The 22,507-nt window shown below is 54.3% G+C and overlaps 1 protein-coding gene across 5 annotated transcripts in view; it reads left to right on the top strand.

Moving 5' to 3' along the window:
• The first annotated feature begins 108 nt into the window (after positions 1-108).
• The window catches only part of DLG3 (discs large MAGUK scaffold protein 3), a 78,164-nt gene continuing 55,765 nt past the window's right edge, over positions 109-22,507 (top strand). For all 5 annotated transcript variants that reach the window (XM_069867428.1, XM_069867430.1, XM_069867429.1 and 2 more), the window contains exons 1-4: positions 109-156; positions 2,503-2,634; positions 8,837-8,985; positions 10,964-11,116. In XM_069867428.1, coding sequence (XP_069723529.1) covers positions 141-156; positions 2,503-2,634; positions 8,837-8,985; positions 10,964-11,116 — 450 coding nt within the window. In that variant the 5' untranslated portion in view covers positions 109-140. The remainder of the gene's footprint in view (positions 157-2,502; positions 2,635-8,836; positions 8,986-10,963; positions 11,117-22,507) is intronic.

Below are 22,507 nucleotides of genomic sequence, written 5' to 3'. Positions count from 1 at the left end.
GGAGGGAGGGAGGGAGGCCGTGCCGGGGTTCCCGGGGCGGGGTGCGCCGGCTGAGCCGCCCCGGAGCCCGGCGGGGGCGCTCCCGGAGGCGGTGCCGGGGGGCGGCTCCGAGCGGAGCGGCCGCCGGGGACGGCGGAGCGATGATCCGCCGCCGAGGTAAGGAGAGCCGAGCCCTGCCCTGCCCTGCCAGCCCGCAGCGCTCAACAAGTGGCTGCCCTGCCTGCGCCCGGTGCCCCTCGCTCCCTCCGGGCAGCTCCTACCCTCCTCCCGTCTCGTTCATCCCTGCCCGGTGCTCCCGGGCTTGGGAGCCGAGCACCGGCCAGCCCTGTTTCAGGCCCTTCCCGGGATGCGGGGCACGTCCCGGTGCCACCGTGGCTCGGAGCGGGTGGCTGAGGATGCTGTGCTTGCAGCACCCTTGGGTGCTGGGATCTTCTCCAAGCGGGACTTGCACCATTAGGCGTGGTGTGATGGGCTGCGGGCACCATGTGCTTGGTGGAAGGGAGCTCTGGGCTTTTCCTTGTGCTGGGAGCACAGCATCTCGCTGGTTTTGGTGGTCCAGGGCCAGCAGTCCTGCTCCAGGTGGCCATCGCCCAGTGCTGGTGGCCAGCAGCACAGGGGTCAGGGCAGGGTGCGTGTGCCACTCACTCTCTGTTCAGCCTGATGTTCACACCAGGTTTGTGGTCTGTTTTCTGGTGTAGTGGCCCTGCTTTTCCACCTGCTGCTTTAGCTGCTGCTGCTGCTAAGGTCGGGAATGACCAGGTGAGGATGACTCAACCCCGCGCTCAGGATGCTGGGTGGTGTCTGAAGCCGCTGTCTGATCTTGCAGAAAAGGAACCTCTTGGTGTTAACCCAGGGCTGGGGTGACTGTAAAGCCTAATAAATGAGGGGAGACCTCATTGCTCTCTATAACTACTTAAAAGGAGGTTGTGGAGAGGAGGGTGCTGGCCTCTTCTCCCTAGTGACAGGGGACAGGATGGGAGGGAATGGCCTCAAGCTCTGCCAGGGGAGGTTTAGGCCGAACATTAGGAAAAAATTTTTCACGGAAAGGGTCACTGGGCACTGGCAGAGGCTGCCCAGGGAGGGGGTTGAGTCACCTTCCCTGGAGGTGTTTAAGGGACGGGTGGACGAGGTGCTGAGGGACATGGTTTAGTGATTGATGGGAATGGTTGGACTCGATGATCCGGTGGGTCTTTTCCAACCTGGTCATTCTCTGATTCTATGAAATCTGGAATTTGGAGAAGTCTTTGCTTTTCCTCAGCATGGACCACAGCTCCGAGCAGGACCTGTTCACGCTTTCCCGGCCTCCTTTCTCTGCGAGTCAGTGTCGGGTGGGTGAAGCAGGCAGGACCCCCTTCCCTTTTTGACTGAGGAGGAGCCGGGAGGGGAGGCAGCTGGGTGAGCTGGGACAGCAGGTGGCACACACCCTAGTAGACACAGGCCCCCTTGTTTGATGACCTGAATTCCCTGCTAAGAGCTCTGGGATGAGCAGGGTCATCCTTTCTGCATGAATTCCTGGGTTAAAAGATGAGTCCCAAACAGCGGCGGGACGGCTCCCCCTGCCTCCTCACACAAACACTCTTTGTCTGCAGGCTGCCTGGGTGACAAAGGAAAATATTCAGTGGTAGGGCTGGGATGGGCTCGGGGGCCATGGGAGCTCCTCGCCTGCCTGAGGGATGGGTCACATCTGGGGCTGGAGCTGGGCTGGCAGCTCTAGGCATCTGCCTGGAGAAGCATGGAGGTGTCCTAGCATAGAAAGATCACAGCTCCACTATTTTAGGTCTAAGGTTGTCTCACCACTATGGTGAACCCAGTCTTTAACCGAAACATTGCTTCATGGCAGCCTCCAGCTCCCATCCTGGCTCACATCCCTCCTTCCCTGACCCTCAAACCATCACGTTCCTTTCCCACTGTGTCTCCTGCTGACCTGTGGCTGCTTGCTGTCTGCAGCAGTTCTTACACTTCACCTTGTAGGAACCTAAGTTGTGCCACTTGTGTAGCCAAGCTGTTTGCAATATCCTGCACTGAATGAGTGGGGATATACACAGCTTTGCTGCAGCCATCTGCTCCACGTAGGAGACTTCAGCTGCTGTGCAGTACTCATAGCCCTGTGCAACCGGGATGCATCCAACTTGTGAACTGCTACAGTGCCTGGGAGCTGGCAGAGGTGCTCAGGCTGCCCAGCACCATGAGGTTCGGAGGTGAGTCAGCCCTAATTTTCAGGGTCAAGGAGAGCCAGCAGCCAGAACCACCTCCCCTTCAGCTCCAGCCCGGCTCTCAGCGTGACCCCTTTGCACCTCATGGCAGGGTTAGCTCTTCCAAGTATGTGGAAGGAGGCTGCTTTTCTGGCTGTCTGACTCTTAAAAATCCAGAGCTGGAATGCAGTTTGAGTCATTACCCAGCCAAGCCCTTTGCACCGTTCAAAGGTTGCGCTCGAGCCTTCCCTGGCGATGTCAGTCCTGCTTTCAGTATTAATGCCTTGTTACTCCTTTGTCATCTCTGCAGACACCGAACGGGCAGTGGAAATTCTGACCAGATACCAAAGCACCCTGCGGTCCCCAGAGGAGCAGGAGCTAAAAGCCTCCATTGGAAAAGTCTCACACGTCTTCCAAAGTGAACTCTTCCAGGCTCTGCTGGGTAAGCCCCTGCCTTGTTGTCCCTGGGGCTTTACAGTCAGTGGGTTCTCCTGGGGGCCTGATCCTGCTCAGGTGCCTGGCACTGACCAGGCTGGGTGCATCCTGTGCAAAGATGTAGGTGCCTGTATTGCCAGGGAGCTGGGCTGTGTTTGCTTTCCACGGCTTGGACAGGAGATACTGGGGTTTGGGGCTGCAGTCACTGGGTGTTTGTGCTACAAACGGGATTCCTCTGTCGGGTGATTGTGGACAAGGGGTAAAGCCTTCTTCACCAGGCCGTGCAAGATCTATCCAGCCCCCGCTAAAGGATGCTGCAATGCCATGAGCACACATCTTGCAGTGCAGGTGTGGTGTGTCTGCAGTCACCACCAGGTTTCCAGCTCTGCTGCCAAACCAAGGACACCCCACCAGAGCGTCTCATTCCTCCCTGCACCCCTCATCCTCATCACTATCTGATACTTTCCATTCCTGCTGCCAACCTGAAGGGAAACTAAATTTTTCTGTCTTGAGAGGGAATCCATGTGTACTCAGCTCCTGGTTCCATTTTACATAAGAAACAGACTTGACAGCGAGGCTTGTCTTGGGGCTGTGATTTTGAGTGTAGCGTAAAGTTCTCTGTGTGGATTTGGACAAATACAACTGGAGCCTCACCAGACTACACAGCTTCTCTGTGCAAGACATATGGCTACTTCACTGAACGAGGTCATTTGAAAATGCACTGCTTTGCAAAGTATTTCTTTTTTTTTTTTTAGAAAACCAGAATTCAATGGTTTTGGCCTCCAAAGTTGCTTGGCTCCATTCTCTGCCAGAGCAGACCAGATCCTGGCTGTGCGGGTTCACTTAGGGCAGTGATTTTGGAGGTAATCCCAGAGAACCATTTGCAGTGTGCTGAGAGGGGCAGGAGCTCCTGCTCAGCTCCTCTCCTTAAGTCCCGTTCCCTCTAGGCCTCAGTGAAGTGCGTACAGCCCTGGTGCTTTCTGTCCCTCGGTCTTCTGGGGAAGAAGCAGAGTTTCCCTGCTAGGACAGAAGGGAAAGCTCCCCAGAAGCTCTGCAGCCCAGAGGAGGACCTAGACCCTGGGGTGCAGACTTCCATGTGTGATCTATGCATTATTTTTGGTGTGTTTTGATCCAAGGCTGTTTCGGGCCTAGCAGTCATCCTCACCATCACTCTCCTCTCTTGGCAGTTCTCACCTTTTCTTCACACCTTTGCAGCCAGAAACCCATTTCTGTGCCCACAGAGCCCCGAGGTGGCAGCAGTTTCTCTGTGCCTCAGGTTATCCACTGAAAATGTAATACAATCATAGGATGAACAGTGTGTCCTGAGCTATTTCATTCCCTCCTTTCTTTGTTCTTGCTGTTGGAGCATCACTTGGAAGCTTTCAGCCCCAGCATGTCCTTGTGTAGGGCTTGTGCTGGGACATCAGCAGCAGAGACACACAGCAAGGGAGGGCTCCCTGGGCAGTGGGGCACCATGCCGAAGGGACCGGGGTGCATCTCCTTTCTTACCTCTTCATTTATACAACCTGCTTTCAAAAATGGTCCCTAGCCCACAGTTAGCCCCGCACTGGAGGCTGTGATCCCCAACAGGGTTGTGATCACCTTGGCAAACCTGACACAAGCCCGACACCCCTGCCTGCTTTTGTGTGCTCCCTCGGTCCTCCCTGGGGATGGGTGAAGGCAGCAAAGCAGCTTGCTCAGTGCCCAGGGCTATTTGTATTCGTGCAAAAGTGTTGTGGAGAAAGTATAGCTGGAGAGAGCACACGCACATGAGGGTTGGCTGTGGTTTGCACACTAGCATGCGAGTGCTACACAGACTTCACAGCTCCCTGCTTTAAGCCTTCCGTGTCCTGTCAATGTTGGCTTGAGGGAGTGTCGCTTGATTGCTGGTGACCTTTTCAACTGGTTTAACAGGATATTAGTTCCCTGTGCCAGATAGAGATTTCTCTAAATGTGTTTACCTAACAAGGAATTTGCATTAATTACTTCTGCCCCTGCTAGAGCGTGGGTTTCTAAATTCCTCTGTCCTTGCATGGACACGTGTGATGCTGTGTCCAGCTGCACGCTTGCTGTACACACACACAGCTGGCATATGCTGAGGTTGTTCAGTGTCCACGATCCAGACCCACTGGAGCATGGTGTCAGCTCTGTGAGGGTGGTGAAGCATTTCTCTCATTTGCTTTTCACCCCTCACTTTTTTTCTCAGTGAGCTGCTGAGTGTCTGTCTGAAGTTTGTACAGACTCATGGAGCTGGTTCAGCATTTATCTGACGGAGGAGGATTTGTAGGAGAGCTGTGGGTGTGCATCCCAGCACAGAGGCTCGTCTCCCTTCTTGCTGTGCCATACCATACACCAGATGCTTCTGGCTCTAGCGTGGTCTCAGCCTGCAGAGGTCCCTCCTCTTACAGCCTTTCAGCAACACGGGCCTGCTTTGTTTCAACCCCTGTGGAACATGAACGCATGAGTATGATACCTCCCTGTCCTCAGATCGCATGCCCAGATCTCCTGCAGCACGCGTCGGCCAGCTTGAGTTTGAACACCAAAATGCACTGTGCCAGAACAGAGCTACCAGAAGCGCTGAACATCATGTAGTTTTTCAAATTGGTCCACAGAAAAAATGCCTGGCTTTCCATATGATTTCTTTTTTTTAAAGAATAAGCCCCGGGTTGCCCAGCTCCAGGGAAGGATCTGCTGGGATGTTCAGATAAAGCCTGTGTGGTGTCTAGGGCTGGATGTATCGGTCACTGTGAGTGTGCCCAGTGTTGCTCTGCACACGCACCATTTTCTTCCAGACTCCTTTGGGCACAGCACAGCTCCTTAAATCCTTGAGACCACCGTGCCACTTAACTCCTTCCCTGGGTGCACACTGGCTGTGCCAGGACAGCTCTTGGCGGTGAGGATGCTGCCGCTCAGCCCAGTGATGCGGGAGCTGCTCTGCACTGGAATGCGCCAAGCCCTGCTCCGCACAAAAGAAATTCCTTGGCTATGCAGAGAGAAAACAGGCTGTGCTGGCTCCCTCCTCCTCCTGGCCCCTCTCCCTGCATTAGAGGCCAAGGAGCCAAGCGCGTGACTTGCAGGGAAACAGCCCAGCGAAAGGATGCTGGAGAAGCTTGGATGCAGGGACACCGTGGCTGGGCTGGGGCGATGGTGGCCCTGCTGTCCCTCTGCTCCCCAGAGCCCCTCGGGGAGCTGCCTAGCCTTGTCTTGTGCCACCGGCGAGGACAAGGCTTGCACGCAGAAGCAGCCCCCTGACCTTTCCTTCTCAGAGCCAGGGCTGAAAGGGGCCGTTGTGCCCTCTGCAGCGGGTAAAGCTGAGCAGACAGGCAGGGTTTGTGTGCGCTCAGCCACCCCAGCTGCTGAAAGCCTCCCGAAAGCCCTCTGGGGCTCAGCTCCCGTCCTGTGCCCAAGCGGTGGCTGGTGCAGACCCCAATGAGGTCCTGTTGGTCCCAAACCTCCCTCGTAGCTCCTTTTACCCCTAAAAAGGTTCCTCCCAGAGAGCCCTGCTGCTGCAGAGGCATGAGGAGAGGCAGGCTGTTGCTGACCCATGATGCTTCCCTGGGTGCTAAACTCCAGCAAGGGAGCTCAGCTCACCAGCAGCGCTGCCGGGGGTGGCAGTCACGGCTTCACCAGGTGGCTGTAGGAGCCAGGGTGGAAAACTGAGGGAATCTGAAGGATTCCTAGCCCTGAGAACTCCTTTTCTTGCAAATTAGCCTGTAGCCAAGGATGAAAACTCATAGCTTTCTTGAGAGCTCTGCTGTGGTGGTCATAGATATGAATACTCCCTACAGCTGGGAGGCTGGTGCGAGGCTGGAGTTTCTCCTTGGGGTAACTCTGTGGTGACACAGCTGATGACAGTGCATGTATCGAGGAAGAAACATCATTTCCTGGAAGTGCACGTGCTGACTGGCACAAGGACACTGCGTTATCCCTTGATGCTGGGGCTGTAGAAATAATGACATTTATTTGACTTATTGAGGAAACTGTTAGACAAATTCTAATCTCCGTAAATCGTGAGTTACTCCTCCTTATTAGATCCAGAGCAGATTTACACTGTCATCAAACAGAAATTGGGCTGAGAGGCAGAACATGCAGCAGCATCTTTTGCTACCACAATGTCCTCTTACTGACAGTTTTCAGTAGCACTACTCGTAAAGTGCACAGGGAAGGCAGACCTGTGTGCAACTTGTGATGCACATAAGAAATGAAGGAAACCAGCATATATTTAAATTATCTTTAATGCCATGTGCACGTGTGTCCTGAAGTGTACTCCTGTCACGGCTGTGTGTCCTTTGCTGCCTGAACCCTGTCCCCTAGTCTTGAAACTCCTCTAATCCCTGTTTCCAGCAACAATTGCCTCTCCCAGCAAGCATCTAAAATGGGCTGAGGGTTTCAGAGCAGGAGAGTGACTGCTTCGAAGGACAAGCTTTCCAGCTTGGCTGCCCGAGGCTGTGTTCCTGCAGCAGATGGGTGACAAACAGGAGTGCCAGCAGCAGTGCACGCCCGCGACGGGACGGTTCAAATCTTGTTTTCATTTCTGCAAAGTTTTGTGCTTACCAAACGTAATCCACGCAGCCAGGAGCCCCTGCTATCCCGTTACACAATGACTATTTTTATAACCAGAGGGAGAGATGTTTTTGCACAAAAACAAAGTCCTGTTTGTGTGGTTGGGCAATGACTACTTGCTGTGACCTCATGTCTGAGCTGGGAGGGCTTTGGGGGCTGCCAGCAGCACACTTGGCACCTGGGGGCTGCGGAGGGGACTCCTCTGGAGTGGTGGGTGGATCTAGGGACTCCCACTCCTCCTGTCATTGCCAGCTTCCCCATTTCTCCTGGGACATGTGACAGAGCCTGGCAGTGGTGTAGCACGAAGCAGCAGCTCCAAAAGCAGCATCGACACCGGGCAGTGGCACAGTGCCCCCTGGACTTGGGTGGCCAAACGGCCTGGCTGGGCTCCCTGTGGGCACAAAGCCACTCTGCCAGCAGCCAAGATTTATAGCAGCTTTTTCCATGTTGCTGGGAGGTCACCAGGCTGCCCCTGGGAGGTGGATGATGGAGGTTGATGCTTCTCCCCGTCCCATCTGCGGCATGGATGTGCTGCTGTGGTGCATGGGTATGTGATTAAGCACAGAGAGAAGATTGGGACCAGTATCTGGGGTGCAGTCCTGCTTTGTGAATGCCGCCCTGGGAAATTGCCTCAGGCGGTGCTCAGCTTGTCCCTGCTTACACTGTCCAGTGCTCACCAGGTTTCCTTTGGAAATCTTTATAAAGTGGGCATTAAATACTCTGTGGTGCCTTGGTGTGGCATAGTTTCAGGTGAGAAATCACACACTGAAAGGCTGTCACAGCCATTTTGTCCCTACGCTCCCAGAAGTGTGGGGAGAACAGCCACAACCCCTTCAAGCTGAGACCCATCACTTGCCCTTGGGGTCACCTGCAGAAGAGGGGCTCTCCAGAGCCTCCTCCACAGCAGGCACAGGTACAGAAAATTGACTTGGCTTCCTGATGTGGCTTTCCCTGCTCTGAGTGTTTATTTATACTGCCGTGACTTTCTGGCTCTGCCGACTCTGCCCAGTTTCCTGTTTCCCAGGTGCTTGAAGAGATTTATTATTTTTTTATGTCTTTTTCAAGGTGTTTACCAAGCTCTTTCGGCTGACCTTTTGGAACTTTACCTTTAACCTGGCAGCATTTACCGTCCTTTCTGGTTTTCACATTTGGATACAGCTTCAGCTGTTTAGATAAATGGTCTTCTCGGTTTTAATAGCCTCCCTTCTCCTGTCCAGCCTTGCTTTCCTCCCTTTTACCTTTACAATATCCTCCAAGCCAGGCACTGGGGCTGGCACTGAAGGACAGTGGGATGGGGTGGATTTATGATTGACGCTGCTGAGCATGGTTTGCTCTTAGTCCCCGTGAAGCTTACGGTCATTGCTCCGTGGAAATGCCCATGCCTCCCACAGCCACGGGGCACAGCCAGGCACCCCTTCGCATCTCTTATCCTGCAGAAAGAGGGGGCATGGTGTGTGGTACAGCAAGGCTGGGAATCCAGCAGAGCCCTGTCCCAGCCATCACCCAGGTTCCAGCCTCTCACAGAAGGCTCAGATTTATGATGCTCTGGGAGCAGAGTAGGTGGGCACAGGTGCTGTCCCCCCTGCCGGATGCTGACATCAGGCTGCCTCCCTGATCCTGTGGATGTTTCTTATGCTGTTTTTCAGATATCCATGAATTCTATGATTTCACGCTACGCTCGGCACCCCTGCAGCCTCCCAGCGCGGACACGTGTCACAGCACAGCCAGGCAGCACCATGGAGCCAGTGAGCCCAGCTCCACAGCCACAGCCGGAGAGCCCCGAAACCTCCCCGAGGTAAGAGTCACCCCAGCACAAAGCTGCAGGGCCAGATGTTTTGGCTCTGGAGTGTGTCCAGAGAAGAGCAGCGAGGCTGGTGAAGGGGCTGGAGAACAGGCCTTATGAGGAACGGCTGAGAGAGCTGGGGGTGTTTAGCCTGGAGAAGAGGAGGCTGAGGGGAGACCTCATTGCTCTCTACAAGTGCCTGAAAGGAGGTTGTGGAGAGGAGGGAGCTGGGCTCTTCTCCCAAGTGACAGGGGACAGGACGAGAGGGAATGGCCTCAAGCTCTGCCAGGGGAGATTTAGGCTGAACATTAGGAAAAAATTTTTCATGGAAAGGGTCATTGGGCACTGGCAGAGGCTGCCCAGGGAGGGGGTTGATTCACCTTCCCTGGAGGTGTTTAAGGCACGGGTGGACAAGGTGCTGAGGGACATGGTTTAGTGATTGATGGGAATGGTTGGACTCGATGATCCGATGGGTCTTTTCCAACCTGGTGATTCTATGATTCTGTGCTGTTGCAGCTGGATTAGTTGCTCCTGTCTGACAGTGTCTCCCACAAAGATGTTTTCAGCTCTCTGATGTAGCCAGCTCATGGGCTGCTTTTGATAAGTGAAGTAGGCTGAGTCTTTTTAAGTTTCGCCTTTCAGGTTTTTTTTTTCAAGCTCTCAGATAACTTCTGTCCCTCTTATTTGCATTCTCTTTAATTTTAAACAGCCTTTTAAAAGATCATGCACCAGATGAGCAGGCAGGAATTGAGCAGTAGGGTCTCACTTATCTCAAAGGCACCACAGTAAATAAAATTATCTTGTGCCTTTGCAGGCCCTCTTCCTGTCCCCCTCTCACTTTCTTCTGCCCTGTCAAGAGATGCTATGGGATCTCCCTGAACTGGGGATACAGGAATATTTTTGCATAATTGCAAAAATTGGGGAATTCCTCCTTTCAGTGAAATAATCCCATCAAATAAACCCCTCATGGACTGAATTGGCTTCCCATCATGTATCTGTGGGGACGCCAGATTTGAGTGGCACACAAAGACTAAACATCTCCTGAGGAGGACCGCTTTAAAGGAGTTTGATGATCAAGAACAGGGGAGGACAAAACTGCCCACAATCATTGCAGGAGGTATCTGTGTCCCTCTGACTCAGGAACCGTATTGGTCCTATATTTATTTGACCCCCTTCACAGTGGCAGTCCCCGTAGTTAAAGGCAAACCTGCAGATCTAGTCTACGTTTACAAATGAATTTTTAGTGATGTTATACCATAGGCAATGGGATTCTGCTTTGGCTTTTGGGGTCTTCTGTAGCCTTCATCCACTCACCAGCAAGCTCTGCTGCAACAGCCACTGGCTCTGCAGCCTGGCCAGTCCGTGAAGCCCTGAGGTGATGTGACAGTCGATAAGGACATTTAAAAATCAATGTGGAAACAAGTGGGGAAGCAGCTGTGGGCTTGGCACAGCTGGCGTGAGGGGTGCTCCTGCTCCCCCCGCAGTGCCCTGCATGCAGTGAGGGCAAGCAAAACAGCCGGTCTCGGGCCTTCCCTGCACCAAACTGAGCCCAAGCCCCTTGATGCCATCAAATCCCTCCTCCTTTCTCAAAAAAAATATGTATGAGGCATCTCGTTTCGCTGAAATGTGAAATGCAACAGGGAGCTGCCTCTGCCTGGTGGCAGGACAGCCCCAGAGTGCCCTGGCTTCAAGCCTCCAACATCACCTGCAGTGATGCTGCTGCCCCTGGGGCCAGCGCCGGAGCAGGCTGTCACAGACCATGAAATGCTCCCTGAAGGCTATATGAGTCCCCTGCATGGGGGAAAGCTCATTTTGGCTCTTCCAGGAGCAGTGGGGGGACTGGAGGCAGCTGTCCTAGAGGTGCTGAGGGGCATGGTCTAGTGTTTGATAGGAATGGTTGGACTTGATGATCCAGTGGGTCTCTTCCAACCTGATGATTCTATGATTCTATGTCCTGCCCTACCCGCATGTATCCCCTGTCTCATTTCAGGATCCTTCCCAGGACAGTGAGCAGCTTCCCGGCGGGGCTGGGGACAGCGTGCTGGGGACACCGCCGCGGCTGGTGAGGGTGACGGCACGGAGGACGGAGGCACCGGCCAGCGTCTGCAGCCTGGTGCTTGGCTCTCGCAGCGCCCTGCCCCAGGTGAGCCTCCGTGCGCCCCACGCCACGTCCAACACTGCCAGCCCAGCACTCGGCTGGCACTGAGGGGACAGACAGCACTGGGGCCAAGTGCCTGCAGCACCGCAGGGACGGTGCCGGGGAGGTATTTTCCTCCCCTGGGGCTGGCAGTGTTTCCTCGTGGCTGTTCAGGTGATGCTCAGGCTAGGAAATCTAGCAGTCACCTCTGCCAGGGGCTGGATGACACTGAAATGATCCCCTTCCGTTAGCATTTACTATGACCCAGTGTCAGCCCTCAGGACTTGGAGGGCAGGTAGATACGATACAGAACTAAAGAGGCTGCATGGAGCTGGAAATCCTCCCAGCCCTGTCCCTCTCGCCCCCAGCGCTGGCACAATCCCACACTGCAGATTTCTTTATTTTTTTCTCTGAGCTCTTAAATGGCAGGTCCATTCCTCAGCTTACCGGGAGCTTTCCTCTGCTGTCTTATTTACTTGGAAACACCATTTATTTGGATGTGCATCGTAAATCTCAGCTTCCTCCTGGTGTAAGTGAATCGTTTGGACTGAACATTTGAGGAGAATTTTAGGGACAAGGAAAGGGCAAAATGCACTTTTGAGAGGGGTTAAGTGGATGGGATGGATGGAGCTCACCACAGATTTACAATATGAAAATGTTGTTTTCCTTGGCGTAGTTTGAAATAATGCTTGTTTGCTAAGTCAAAGTCTTCTTCTGAATTATTTTAAATACAAAAATTGCACTGCTTCTTTTCTGTCCTTTTTAAATGTTTCCCTTCTAATTCTGGACTGCAATAAAATGGGTAACACCCCATTTTTTTCCCTTTCTGTTTAATTTCTCCTTTTCCTCTCACTGCTCTCTAAGTTTTCCAACATTCACCAAACCTTTACCTGTTTTGGAAGGGTGGTTTTCTGGGCAGAGCTCAGTTGCTGTTCTTCTTTCACCAATGTGAGGAAACCACGACTGCAGATACAGGAGTCACAGGGCAAAACCCACGAGAGGTGGGAGCCTGATCAGTTGGGAATGGTCAAATGGTCAATGGTATGTAGTGGCTCTTGCATCCAGCCCCAAATGTCTGGCTGAGTTGCAGCATCTTCTCTAACAGCAGCCACCTAGTTTTGATTTTAAGCCTTCATGCGATGGGGAATCTGCTGTGTCCTGGCTGTCCTGATGGTTATTTAGCATTTCCATTAAAAGTCCAGACTTTGCTGTTAGCCTGGATTTCTCTCACTTTAGCTCCCAGCCCCAGGAAATTTTGCTGCCTTTGTTTGCTGGGATAAAGGACCGTGGCAATCAGAAATGTTCCCAACATGTAGATATTTATAGATGCATCTAAGTTCCCTCTCAACTTTCGCTTAGATAAACTAAACAGATTGGCTTCTTTGCTCTCTCAGTGTGAGGCAGGTTGTTCTAGCCCTGAAATAATTCCTGTCATTCTTTTCTGGAGCTTTTTTTATTTTCAGCCTTCTCCTTCCCCAGTCTGTGTCGGTGCGGGTCAGGAGCCAGCCCTCAGTGCTGGGCGCTGGTGCTTTTGGGGTCACGTATCTGCAGGGGCTGTGGCTGCTGGCGCATTGCAGGAGGTCACTGCCCCAAAAGGGAGGAAGCGATGGGGACCCTGGTGAGCAGGACAGGGCTCGGGGAGGGCTGTGCTCTGGCAGAGCTCTCATCTGCAGCCTTTTACATCCCAGAAGACAGCCACTTCGCAGCCTGGCCACAGGCAGAGCAGGGACCTGGAGGGGAAAAAGCATGAGGGTGGTAGTGTTCAGCTAGGCTTAGCCGTGCTCGTAGTTTTGCTTGAAACTTGGCTTTCTGTGGAGACCCAGCAGCTTTCCTGGAAGCAGGGACCAGGTGGTGCTGGAGAGCTGCAGACTCAAGTACTGCTCCTCTGAGGCAGTCCATGTGCTGGGATACAGAGGCCTCTGGTGAAACAGCGAGCCTCTTCCCCAAGATGTCATCTCCATCACTCAACACAATCCTTACCCGGCAGAGCAGGAGCATCTCCAGCAGTCCCCCATGTCAGCAATCCAGACCGTGACATGGGATCAGCCACCCCTGGGGACAAGCTGTGTGACTGACTGCGGTGCTGGCCCTACTTGGCATCCCTCACCCCTGCATGAAGGCACTGAGGACACCTCAGCATCACCTCCTGTGTTGGTTCTCAACAGCCCCAGTGTGCAGGATGGCATCAGGGTTGGATAACACCTACACACAACTTCCTCCTGCCATCGTCTCCAGTGACTTCTTGCTCCCTAGCCTTTAATGCATGCTTTTTGTCACGGGCGTTTCCAAAGCGGGTTTCAGGAAAACATTTCAGATGGCGAATGGCACTTGGAAGAACTGCGGAAGCTTTTGTAATAGATGATATTTAATGCTAAGGCAGGGAGGGCACCAGCTGTGGGGCAGAACAATTACCCACTTGGTGCTATCAACCCAGGAACAAAAGCCCTAGCAGACACCCTGCCACAGATAAAAGGCAAGATGATGAACTGGTTTGTCTTGCCTGAAGTAAGTGCAACTCACTTATCACACCCGTTAATATAAATAAGTTTTCTGTTGTCCTGGCTTTGTCCTCTCCCCCTGCCTGCAGCTCTCCCCAGCAGTGCCAGCAGAGCAAAAGCCACCAGAACCTGCTTCAGCCAGGAAGACGCATGAGAAATAAATTGCCTCTCCACACAAACGCTTCCAGGAACAGGAAATTTTCTGTCTGCTGCCAAGGATGTGTGTGCACTCCAAGTAGTCCCGCAGTGTGAAATATCTGCTACGAAGGAAGTGAGATCAGTAAATACAGCAGCACGTGCTTCCTGATGGCAAAGCTTAGTGGGCTGAAACCATCCCTCTGTGTGAAAGTGGACAGTCAACAGGGCAAGAGTGAACAGACTCAGGCAGCTGAAATGCCCTGTTGAGGCCCTCAGAGGCACAATTCTGCCTAAGCGCTGAGGTTTATGAGGTTTTGTATGCCAAATCCTCCATTTCAACCTCTCCCCAAGCCCCGTGGTTGCCTTAGCAGGGCTTCTCGGGGTTTGTGGTGCATCTGTAGCAGGATGCTCCGGTGGCCGGCGCTGCTCGTCTGTGCTCCGGGGCTGGCTTGAAGGCTGTATCTCCCAGTAAACACTGATCAAATTCCCCATGCAGGGAGCAGAGAACAGCCAGCTGTAAAGATAAATGAAAGAGGAGTGCCACTGATGATCAGAAACTCTGCGCCTCTGAGGATGTGCTGCTCTTCCCCTGCTACCCCCTCCTGCCTCCCAGCACAGCTCTGCAGCCGCTCTGACTTCATCCCTGTCATCGGTGCCACCTCTCCCATGGTGGCCTGTCCATGCATCCCTCCTGCCTGCCAAGGGTTGTACTGCCCAACGCCGCGGCTGTGTCCTTGCTCGACAGCAGACACTGAGCAGGTCAGAACATGATGGAGGGAATGAGCAAGACTGTTTCAGAGGACAGGCGTTCCCTCTGTGCTTCAAAATTGCTACTGAATAGGAAACCGTGCTGGCAAGGGGTGCTGCCGCTCTCGCAGGCTGGGGCTGCATGGGATGCCAGGTGCGGGCTGTGCTTTAGCCCTGCTGGGATGAGGCCAAAAATGCTGCCTTCCCTCCCTGCACCCCAGGGAGGACACAGCTCAGCTCTGCAGAAACACTCTAGGAGCCCTCCCCGCTGCACCTGCCACTGAAGGATGCATCCGCCTGCCCTATAATCCACAGTTCAAGCGCCAAAAAGGTTCATGGAACTCCCTGGGGAACTGGCAGAGAAAAGCAGGCTGTGCCGCCAGTGCGGCGACCAGCTGTCTGCTTCCTCTGTCCTTCTCCTGAGTGCTTTTTCCTCTTTCCTGATTTGCCTTTGGCCAAAGAGAAGGGCGTTCCTGTGCTCTGCGCCTTTGCCTTGTGGGAGCAGCTCTGGGCTCCTGCAGCAGGTTGGGATGGGGTGCAGCAGATGTTTGCAGCTGCAGAAATGCCTGCTGCAAACTCCCTGCTCCCCCTGCCCTGGCTGCAGCCCCGCTGCTCTTCATTTTCCCTGCAAAGTGTGCGAGAGGGGAAGCACCAAGTAGCTGTTTGCTATTGCAAGCAGCATCAGGGAAATTAAGCAGGACTCTGATGTGGATGAATATCCAACAATGAATTCGATCCTCCATGAAGCTGCTTGGTTGCTTGCGCCCTGCTGTCCCCACCACCCTGTATATTCTCTGTGGGCTGGCTGTGCAGGCAGCCAAAGCCGTCGCTACAGGCCAGGCTGACCACTGCTTTATCTCAGCTCGAGCCTGACAGCGTCAGTCCTGCAGTCCCAAGATCCTGGGAAGAGGCTAGAGTTAAATCAATGGGAGCAGAGGAGCAACCAGCTCCTGGAGGGACCTCCCACCCCAATGCATCCCCATGCGCCTTTGAAAGCATGTTTAGTTTTAGGAAAAGCAGAGAAGAAAAGCAGCAACCCACAGCCCAGAAGCCCTGGCTGGTGCCCTGGGGTCACTTGAGCTGCTTTGTGCTTGGAGATCACTTCAGGGCTCTGCGTTCAGATGCTCTCTAGCAGTCCTGTGTTTCAATGCTGCAGACCCAGGCTCAGAAGCCCAAGTGCTGAAGCCAAGAGAGCGTCTGTCTGCAGTAACATGCTCAGACTGAACCATACATCATCCCCGCACAGCACCGACACCCAGCTGGGCAGCCTGCTGCCTGTGTCCTAAGGATGCTGCTGCTCCAAGGGGGGTCAGCACAGGCTGTGTCAGTAAGAGCTGTCACTTCAGTGGACATTTTGGGGTTGAAGGGCCTCAGCTTTACTAGAGGCTCTTGCTATTCCTGCTGCAGAGATGAACAAGGAGATGCTTAGACCTCAGGTCTCCCAGCTCGATATACAGCTTCAGCAAAGGATTAAGAAGTCAGTACAGCCACTAGGCTGTCAAACCAAAGGCTCATGCATTGTTCCTCTGTTTGGGGACTTTCTGTCTAAAACCAGAAGCAAAAGGTAGATCCTTGGCAGAGCCCAAGGCTTTTCTGGCTGTGCAGCAGAGGAAAGCCCTGCTGTACATAGGGATGTTGGTTCGTCCATTCATCCAAGTCATCATCACTGTTTTGAAGTTATTTAGTGATGGTGCGATTATGTGCAGCACTCCTCATCCAGTGGCAGAAAGGGAGGCTTTGGGGAGAGTTCCGCAGACAGCCACACTCTGGAGTCATCCAGATGAGCCCAGAACCCATCCACCCTCCCTCCAGATTCATGCTGCGGCTTTGCTTCCATCTAATGCACATGTCTGCTCATCCCCAGGGGAGCACAGCTGCTGGGGAGAGTCGCACACTAAGATTCACACTGATAGGTTTCCTGTATAGCTCTGAAAGCAAGAACTGAGACTATTCACAGGCATCTCAGCTGAACAGGGGCCAGTCCCATCAGTGCCTTGGCCAGGAGTTCCACGAACCATCATGCTGTCCCTGCTGGGTCTCTGTCTGCTTTTCTTATCAAATTTCCAAACTGAGTTGGTGCAGCCTCAGTGCAGGGTCCTTACAGCTGCACCCACGTCCCTCCTTTCTTGCTTGGACTTGTTGGGTGACTGACCACATTCCTGCTGCCAGCAAAGTGAAGCATTGGAGCCAGTCTCCAATAGCACCAACCAACCAGGAGCTGTTAAAGTGTGGAGCCTCTCTGCCCACAGCATGGGATGTGCCACCCTGACTTCCACCCATCCACGTTCCGCTCCCCATCACAGCCACCCCAGCATCTTGGGAAGCTGAGGACAAATCTCCTGGGTGCATTTCTGCAAAACAAATGGGCTCTCCTCACCATTTTTTAAAGGAACAAACCAAGCTTGAAGGCAGAGCCTGGCAGGCCAGCTGCTTTCTATCTGGAGTGCTGGAGCTGAGAGAACGTTGCTGCATCTTAATGGCGTCGGGCTGGACGGAAATCAGGATTCTGGTGGCAGAGACAATACTAGCAGTGTTATAAATAGAGCAGCCACGATAACTGCTCATGAAGGTTTATAGTCTTTAGGATTTGTAGGATCAGTATCGAGCTACGCTGAGAGATCCATTATCCTTGGCAAGAGCTAAAGGAATTGCAGGGAAAGGAGGAAAGTGGATGAGTGCAGGTTTGGGAACCATCCCACTTGTGAATCTGAGCATGAGCCCTTTGAAAGGTGCTTTCTGCTGTGTGCTGCTTCCCCTTGCTTTGCTCTGCCTGCTCTGGGGGTTGGACCATGTGTGGCTGCAGCAGCACAAGCGTTTCGAGCCAACTTTGTGCCCCGCTACAGGAAGGGAAGGTTTGCTCCAGGGCAGCGCCCGCCAGCCTGTAGGTACAAAGCCCCTTGCTGGAGCCTTGCTGGCATTACACCTAAAATTATTCCAACTATTGAGACTCAGGCAAAGGCTGCCTGCGGTCCGTGGCCTAGATAGCTCTTGGGGCTGGCACCGCTCAGGGACAGTGGCGTCTGTGCCCAAAGCCCTGGAGAGCATCACGCCTGGCCGGCATCACCTCCCCAGCCTCACAACCAGCTTCCCACCCACGCGTGTCCAGGAAACGGGGCAATGTCCTGCCAGGCTGTCTCCCCCTTTTAGGGGGCATTTTTAGATCAGGTCATTTCGCAGTCTGGGCTCCAGCAGGCTGCAGGAGGAGCTGTGGCAAAGCCGGAGTGCCCTGCACTGCAGCGCGAGGGGGGCACCCGGGCTGGTCCTCGCTGAAGCCAGGGCTCAGCTCTGCCGTGATGCAGCCCTGTTGCATCCTCTTTTCTGGTCCCTCAGCACCCTGCACAGCCGTCTCCCCTCCGTGCGGTGGGAGATATCGCGTAGCTGGAGCTCACAGGGTCTTCTTGCAGGGAAGTTTTTGAAGCTTTGAGGTTCTGCTGCCGGGGAAGCAGCTCACGCGTTAGTGCTCTGGGTCAGGACAAGAGCGTGGGGATGAAACTCCCCCAGCCGCCTGCTTTCATCGCACCGTGGCTCGCAGAGCTCGTGGCGTGGCTTTCGTGGCTCAGCTCCCCGTGGATGCCCGGTCGCGGGGACCCTTCTCCAGACCGAGCCATAAAGCCGGGCTGAGGGATGCAGCGCGTTATCCCTGGATGCCACCCACCCATCACCCAGGGCGTGCGCTGCTGCTGGCTCGCTGCTGGCTCGCTCCTGAGCGACACACGCGCCCCGGGGCGCCTGGAACCGCCTCCGAGCCTCGGCCGGTTTGAGGGTCACCTCGGGGCTTCGGGACCGGCCGCGTCGCCTCGTCCCGGTGCCCGAGCGGCAGCGGGGCCGGGCTTGGGGGTGAGGGTAGGTCGTGCCCCTTTAAGAGCGGCCCGGGCGGCGGCGGCGGCCCCACGGCTCCCGCGCTGATTGGCCGAGCGGGCCGGGGGCGGGGCCGGCCATTCACAAATATCCGCGCGGTGCCGCCTCCCTTAAAGGGGCCGCGCAGCGCTGGCAGCGGGAGCCGGGGACAGGTGGGAGCCCGCTTCCCATTCAGCCGGGGGTGCCGGGGACACCAGCGTTCGCTTCTCTCCGCGAGTCTGGGGAGGTTCCCGAGCTGGAAAGCGTGTCCTGGGGCAGCGCAGCCCGCTGTATCCCTGCGAGGCACTGGGTGGGGACAGTGGGAGTGGGCTTTGCTCTAGCAGGGCTGACCAGGCTCGACAGAGAAAGTGTGGACCCGCAGAGCTCCTCTTCATTCCCCACACGGGGTGCGAACAATCGAGGAAAGGGCATCCTTTGGCCTTGGATGTAGGGAAAGGTCCTTCTGAGTCAGTCTGTGCTGCCCAGCACAGCCCCAGTATGAGCAGAAAGATGCTGAGCCCTTGAGGCACTTTCGGAGCCACATTTTGACCCAGTTTGAAGATGGGACTGGTGCCTGCAGGGGTGGCTGATGGTGGAGAGCCCACAAGAGCTGAGTCACGGTGCTTTGCAGCCCCAAGGACTCACTGGCATAGGCAGTGATGTCCAGCCTAAACCTCCCCTGGCGAAGCTTGAGGCCATTCCCTCTTGTCCTGTCCCCTGTCACTTGGGAGAAGAGGCCAGCTCCCTCCTCTCCACAACCTCCTTTCAGGTAGTTGTAGAGAGCAATGAGGTCTCCCCTCAGCCTCCTCTTCTCCAGGCTTCCCCAGCTCTCTCAGCCATTTCTCATAAGGCCTGTTCTCCAGCGCTCTCACCAGCTCTGACATCCTTGTACAGCACGAGCAGGGAGTGTTCAGCCGTTACTAATCTTGGTGTGTAAGCACACTCAGGGACTTGTGAAAGATGCTGGGAAACAGGATGTTTAGTGGGGTCACTCTAGGCACAACTGGCTGGAAATGAAGGTACAGGACCAAAAAGACATTAACCAGTTCTCCTAAAGACATGGAACTTTGAATACAAAGGCTTGTAGTGGTAGGACAAGGGGCAATGGGTATAAACTGGAAAGGGGCAGATTTAGGCTAGACATAAGGAAGAATTTCTTTACCATGAGAGTGGTGAAGCCCTGGCACAGGTTGCCCAGGGAAGCTGAAGCTGTGAATGCCCCATCCCTGGAGATGTTCAAGGCCCCATCCAACCTGGCCTTGGGCAGCCCGATGCAGTGGGACATGTCCCTGCCCATGGCAGGGGGCTTGGAATTAGATGATCTTTAAGGTCCCTTCCAACCCAAACTGTTCTATGATTCTATACCTTGCTCTAACTCTAGCTTGAAGTGGTGAAGTTGTGCCCCGGTCCTATTTTCAAACCTTCCCCCTGGTCCATCAGGCTGGAAAATGGGCTTTATTTTGAGGGAAATGAAGGCCACACAAGGACACCCACAGACCACAAGACATGGCAGCGCTGCCGTTGCCTGCACAGCAGTAAAACTCCCTTCTTACACCCAGGGAGGTGCCGCAGGAAGGCAGCCCAAGGCCAGCCCATGCTCCAAGGGCTCCAGTGCAAGGTAGGAGCTGGGTGATGGGGACAGCGGCTGTGGGGCTGTGTTGTGAGTCTGTCAGGAAATCCATAAAGCCAGTTGATTGCTATTAAATAGAGCCTCCAGGCTCTCCTTTGCAGGGAGGGAGCCCAGGCTGTCTGGCAGGGACCTGCTGCAGGTTTCCATTGCTTCTCTCCCCTGCCAGAGCAGCCAGGGAAGACATTTAGCTGTCCATAATTTCAATTTCAGAAATTTGTGTTTATTGAAGACCACCACGCCGCTGCTGCCACAGCTGAGGATGTGGGAACTTTGTAGTGTCACTAGGTAGTGTATCAGGGATCATTAATAGAGTGAAAATGATTTTGCTGTGGAGACAAATTTCTTTGGCAACTGCCATGAGAATGCTGAGAGCTATCGGTGCCTTGGTATGCCTGGTTATTATTATGCCAGCTGTACACTTCCCGGCATGAATTGCTGCCGGTGGTAAGGAGGAACAGTCTCAGTGTGAGGTGTTCGTTATCCTGCCCCTTCCCACTCACCCCTGGCTGCGTAAACCCTCCAGCGCTCACGGGAACCGCCAGCCGCATCTGCCCACTAGCTCCGCAGCTGGCTCTGCAGAGAGCCTGTTCAAGTTTCATTTGACAAGCCCCAGACACAGCAAATTACAAATCCCTGCTGGACGGGGGTCTGTGGCACTGCTAAGGAACTGATGGATGGACTGAGCTGAATTTGTTTGGTTCTTTTCTTTGCTGCTCATCTCCTTGTGGCCTGCTCCTCCCCATGCATTTAGCTCCCAGTGCTTGTCTGGCCGCTGCAGACCCTGCAGTCTCCTCTGCACTTTGGAGTTTCAGTAGGTTTTGATGGTGATTGCAGTTGAGAAAGGTACCTCCTTCACGCAAACCTGTCCCTCGCCTCTTCCTCCTCCCCAGCGTTACGAAGACGATACCTTCCCCGTATTACGTGGCTTCGGTTACCCTGGCAGGGACCCAGCTCTCGCTTGGCCTCAAGGCAAGAAGCAGCATGATGGCCCTCGTGTGACTGCCCCCTCTGCAAGGAGCTGGTTGCCGTCTTCTGCTCCTGGAAATGCTGTAGGTGCAACAAATCCCTAGCTCCTTGTCCATCACACTTGCCTTCCTCTTCCCACAGGACTTCGTGTGAGAGGAAGGAGGCAACAATAGGGGCTGAAATGCCACTAACACCAGTTAAAACCTAGCTCTGTGCCGCCTTCGTGCCATGTAAATAGCACCGTCTCCGGGGATTTCTTGACACTTTGCTGAAATTAGCACCACCTGTGAAAAGAGCAGCTGCCAAAGCTGAATTTAAATAAGATGGGCTGGCTTCTGGCAGGAAGAGGGTAGAGGATGAGAGAGCTCCTGGTTTCTTTGAATCTCTTCCCTCTGTGAAGGTACTTGCCTGAATATCAGCTCCCAGCTCCTTTAGCCGTGCTCAATGCCTGTATCACTGGGGCAAAGTGCCCACAGCTGCCTGAAGGTGCTGGTCACTGCACCTGCCCAGGTAGACCCAGGTCTGGGCACCCCAGTGCAGGTGCCGATGCCAACTGGGCTCTGGGAATGCTGCTCCCAATAGCCAAAATGCCTCTGCTCACTGGAGCAAGCTGGAGAAATGCAGGATGTTGATGCCTCCAGCCCTGTCCTCCTCTTGAGCTCGAGACAACGACCCAAGCCTCGTACAGTGTTAGGGAGGGTTGCAAGAAGTTGCAGCTACCAGGATTGATTTTTGTTCTCTTCTAATCCCATGGGAGCTCTATTGCACACCTTTCATTGTCCTTCTATGCAATTATGTACCATTTCTTTAAATAATTCTTCACCCACCCTAGTGTTTGTTACAACCCTTAGGTATTAAGGGGCTGTGTTCACGTTCTAACTGGTCAGATGTGGGGGTTTGTAATGTTTTTTCTTTCTACCATTCAATTTGTCTGGCTGTCTCTCTTCTACACTTCTTCCAGTCCAGCACTTCTGTGCAAGAGGTGAGCGATTGTCTGAGCTGCACTGGGAGCAGCGCCCTTGCCCTGCGGTGCCAGCAGGAATTTCTGCCCTGCTCTTACCATCCCCGATGGCAATAGGTGGAAGGCCCAGCAAAAGCCCTGGGGAGGGGGCAAGACCCCCCCCAATGCACCCACGGCTCACTGTGCAATGGCAGCAGCCTCAGGGCGCTGTGCTGGAGCACGCGGTAACATCTCCAGCCAAAGCAGGGTGAAAGCTGATGTAAGGATGCTACAGAGATGTTGCTGCTGGGCCAGTGACCATGCTTTAGGTCTGGAAAAATGATTTCATACTCCAGTGCAGGTCACAGCTGATGGGAAGTGAACACCTTTGGGTGTCAACCATGAAGCTGGCGGGGCTGCCCACCACCGCGCTGGGGCTAGAAGAATGGAGCTGCATAGGCGCTGCCTGGTGCAGGATGAGGTTTATCAAGGCCAAGTGCGGAGTCCTGCACTTGGGACACAACAACCCCATGCAGCGCCCCAGGCTTGGGGAAGAGTGGCTGGAAAGCTGCCTGGCAGAGAAGGGCCTGAGGGCATTTGACAGCGGCTGAACATGAGCCAGCTGCGTGCCCAGGTGGCCA

This window comes from Phaenicophaeus curvirostris, chromosome 13 (genome assembly GCF_032191515.1).
Source record: "Phaenicophaeus curvirostris isolate KB17595 chromosome 13, BPBGC_Pcur_1.0, whole genome shotgun sequence".
NCBI classification, from domain to species: Eukaryota; Metazoa; Chordata; class Aves; order Cuculiformes; family Cuculidae; genus Phaenicophaeus; species Phaenicophaeus curvirostris.
Note: the sequence above shows the minus strand (reverse complement) of the source record. Positions and strands in the feature narration are given on the sequence as shown.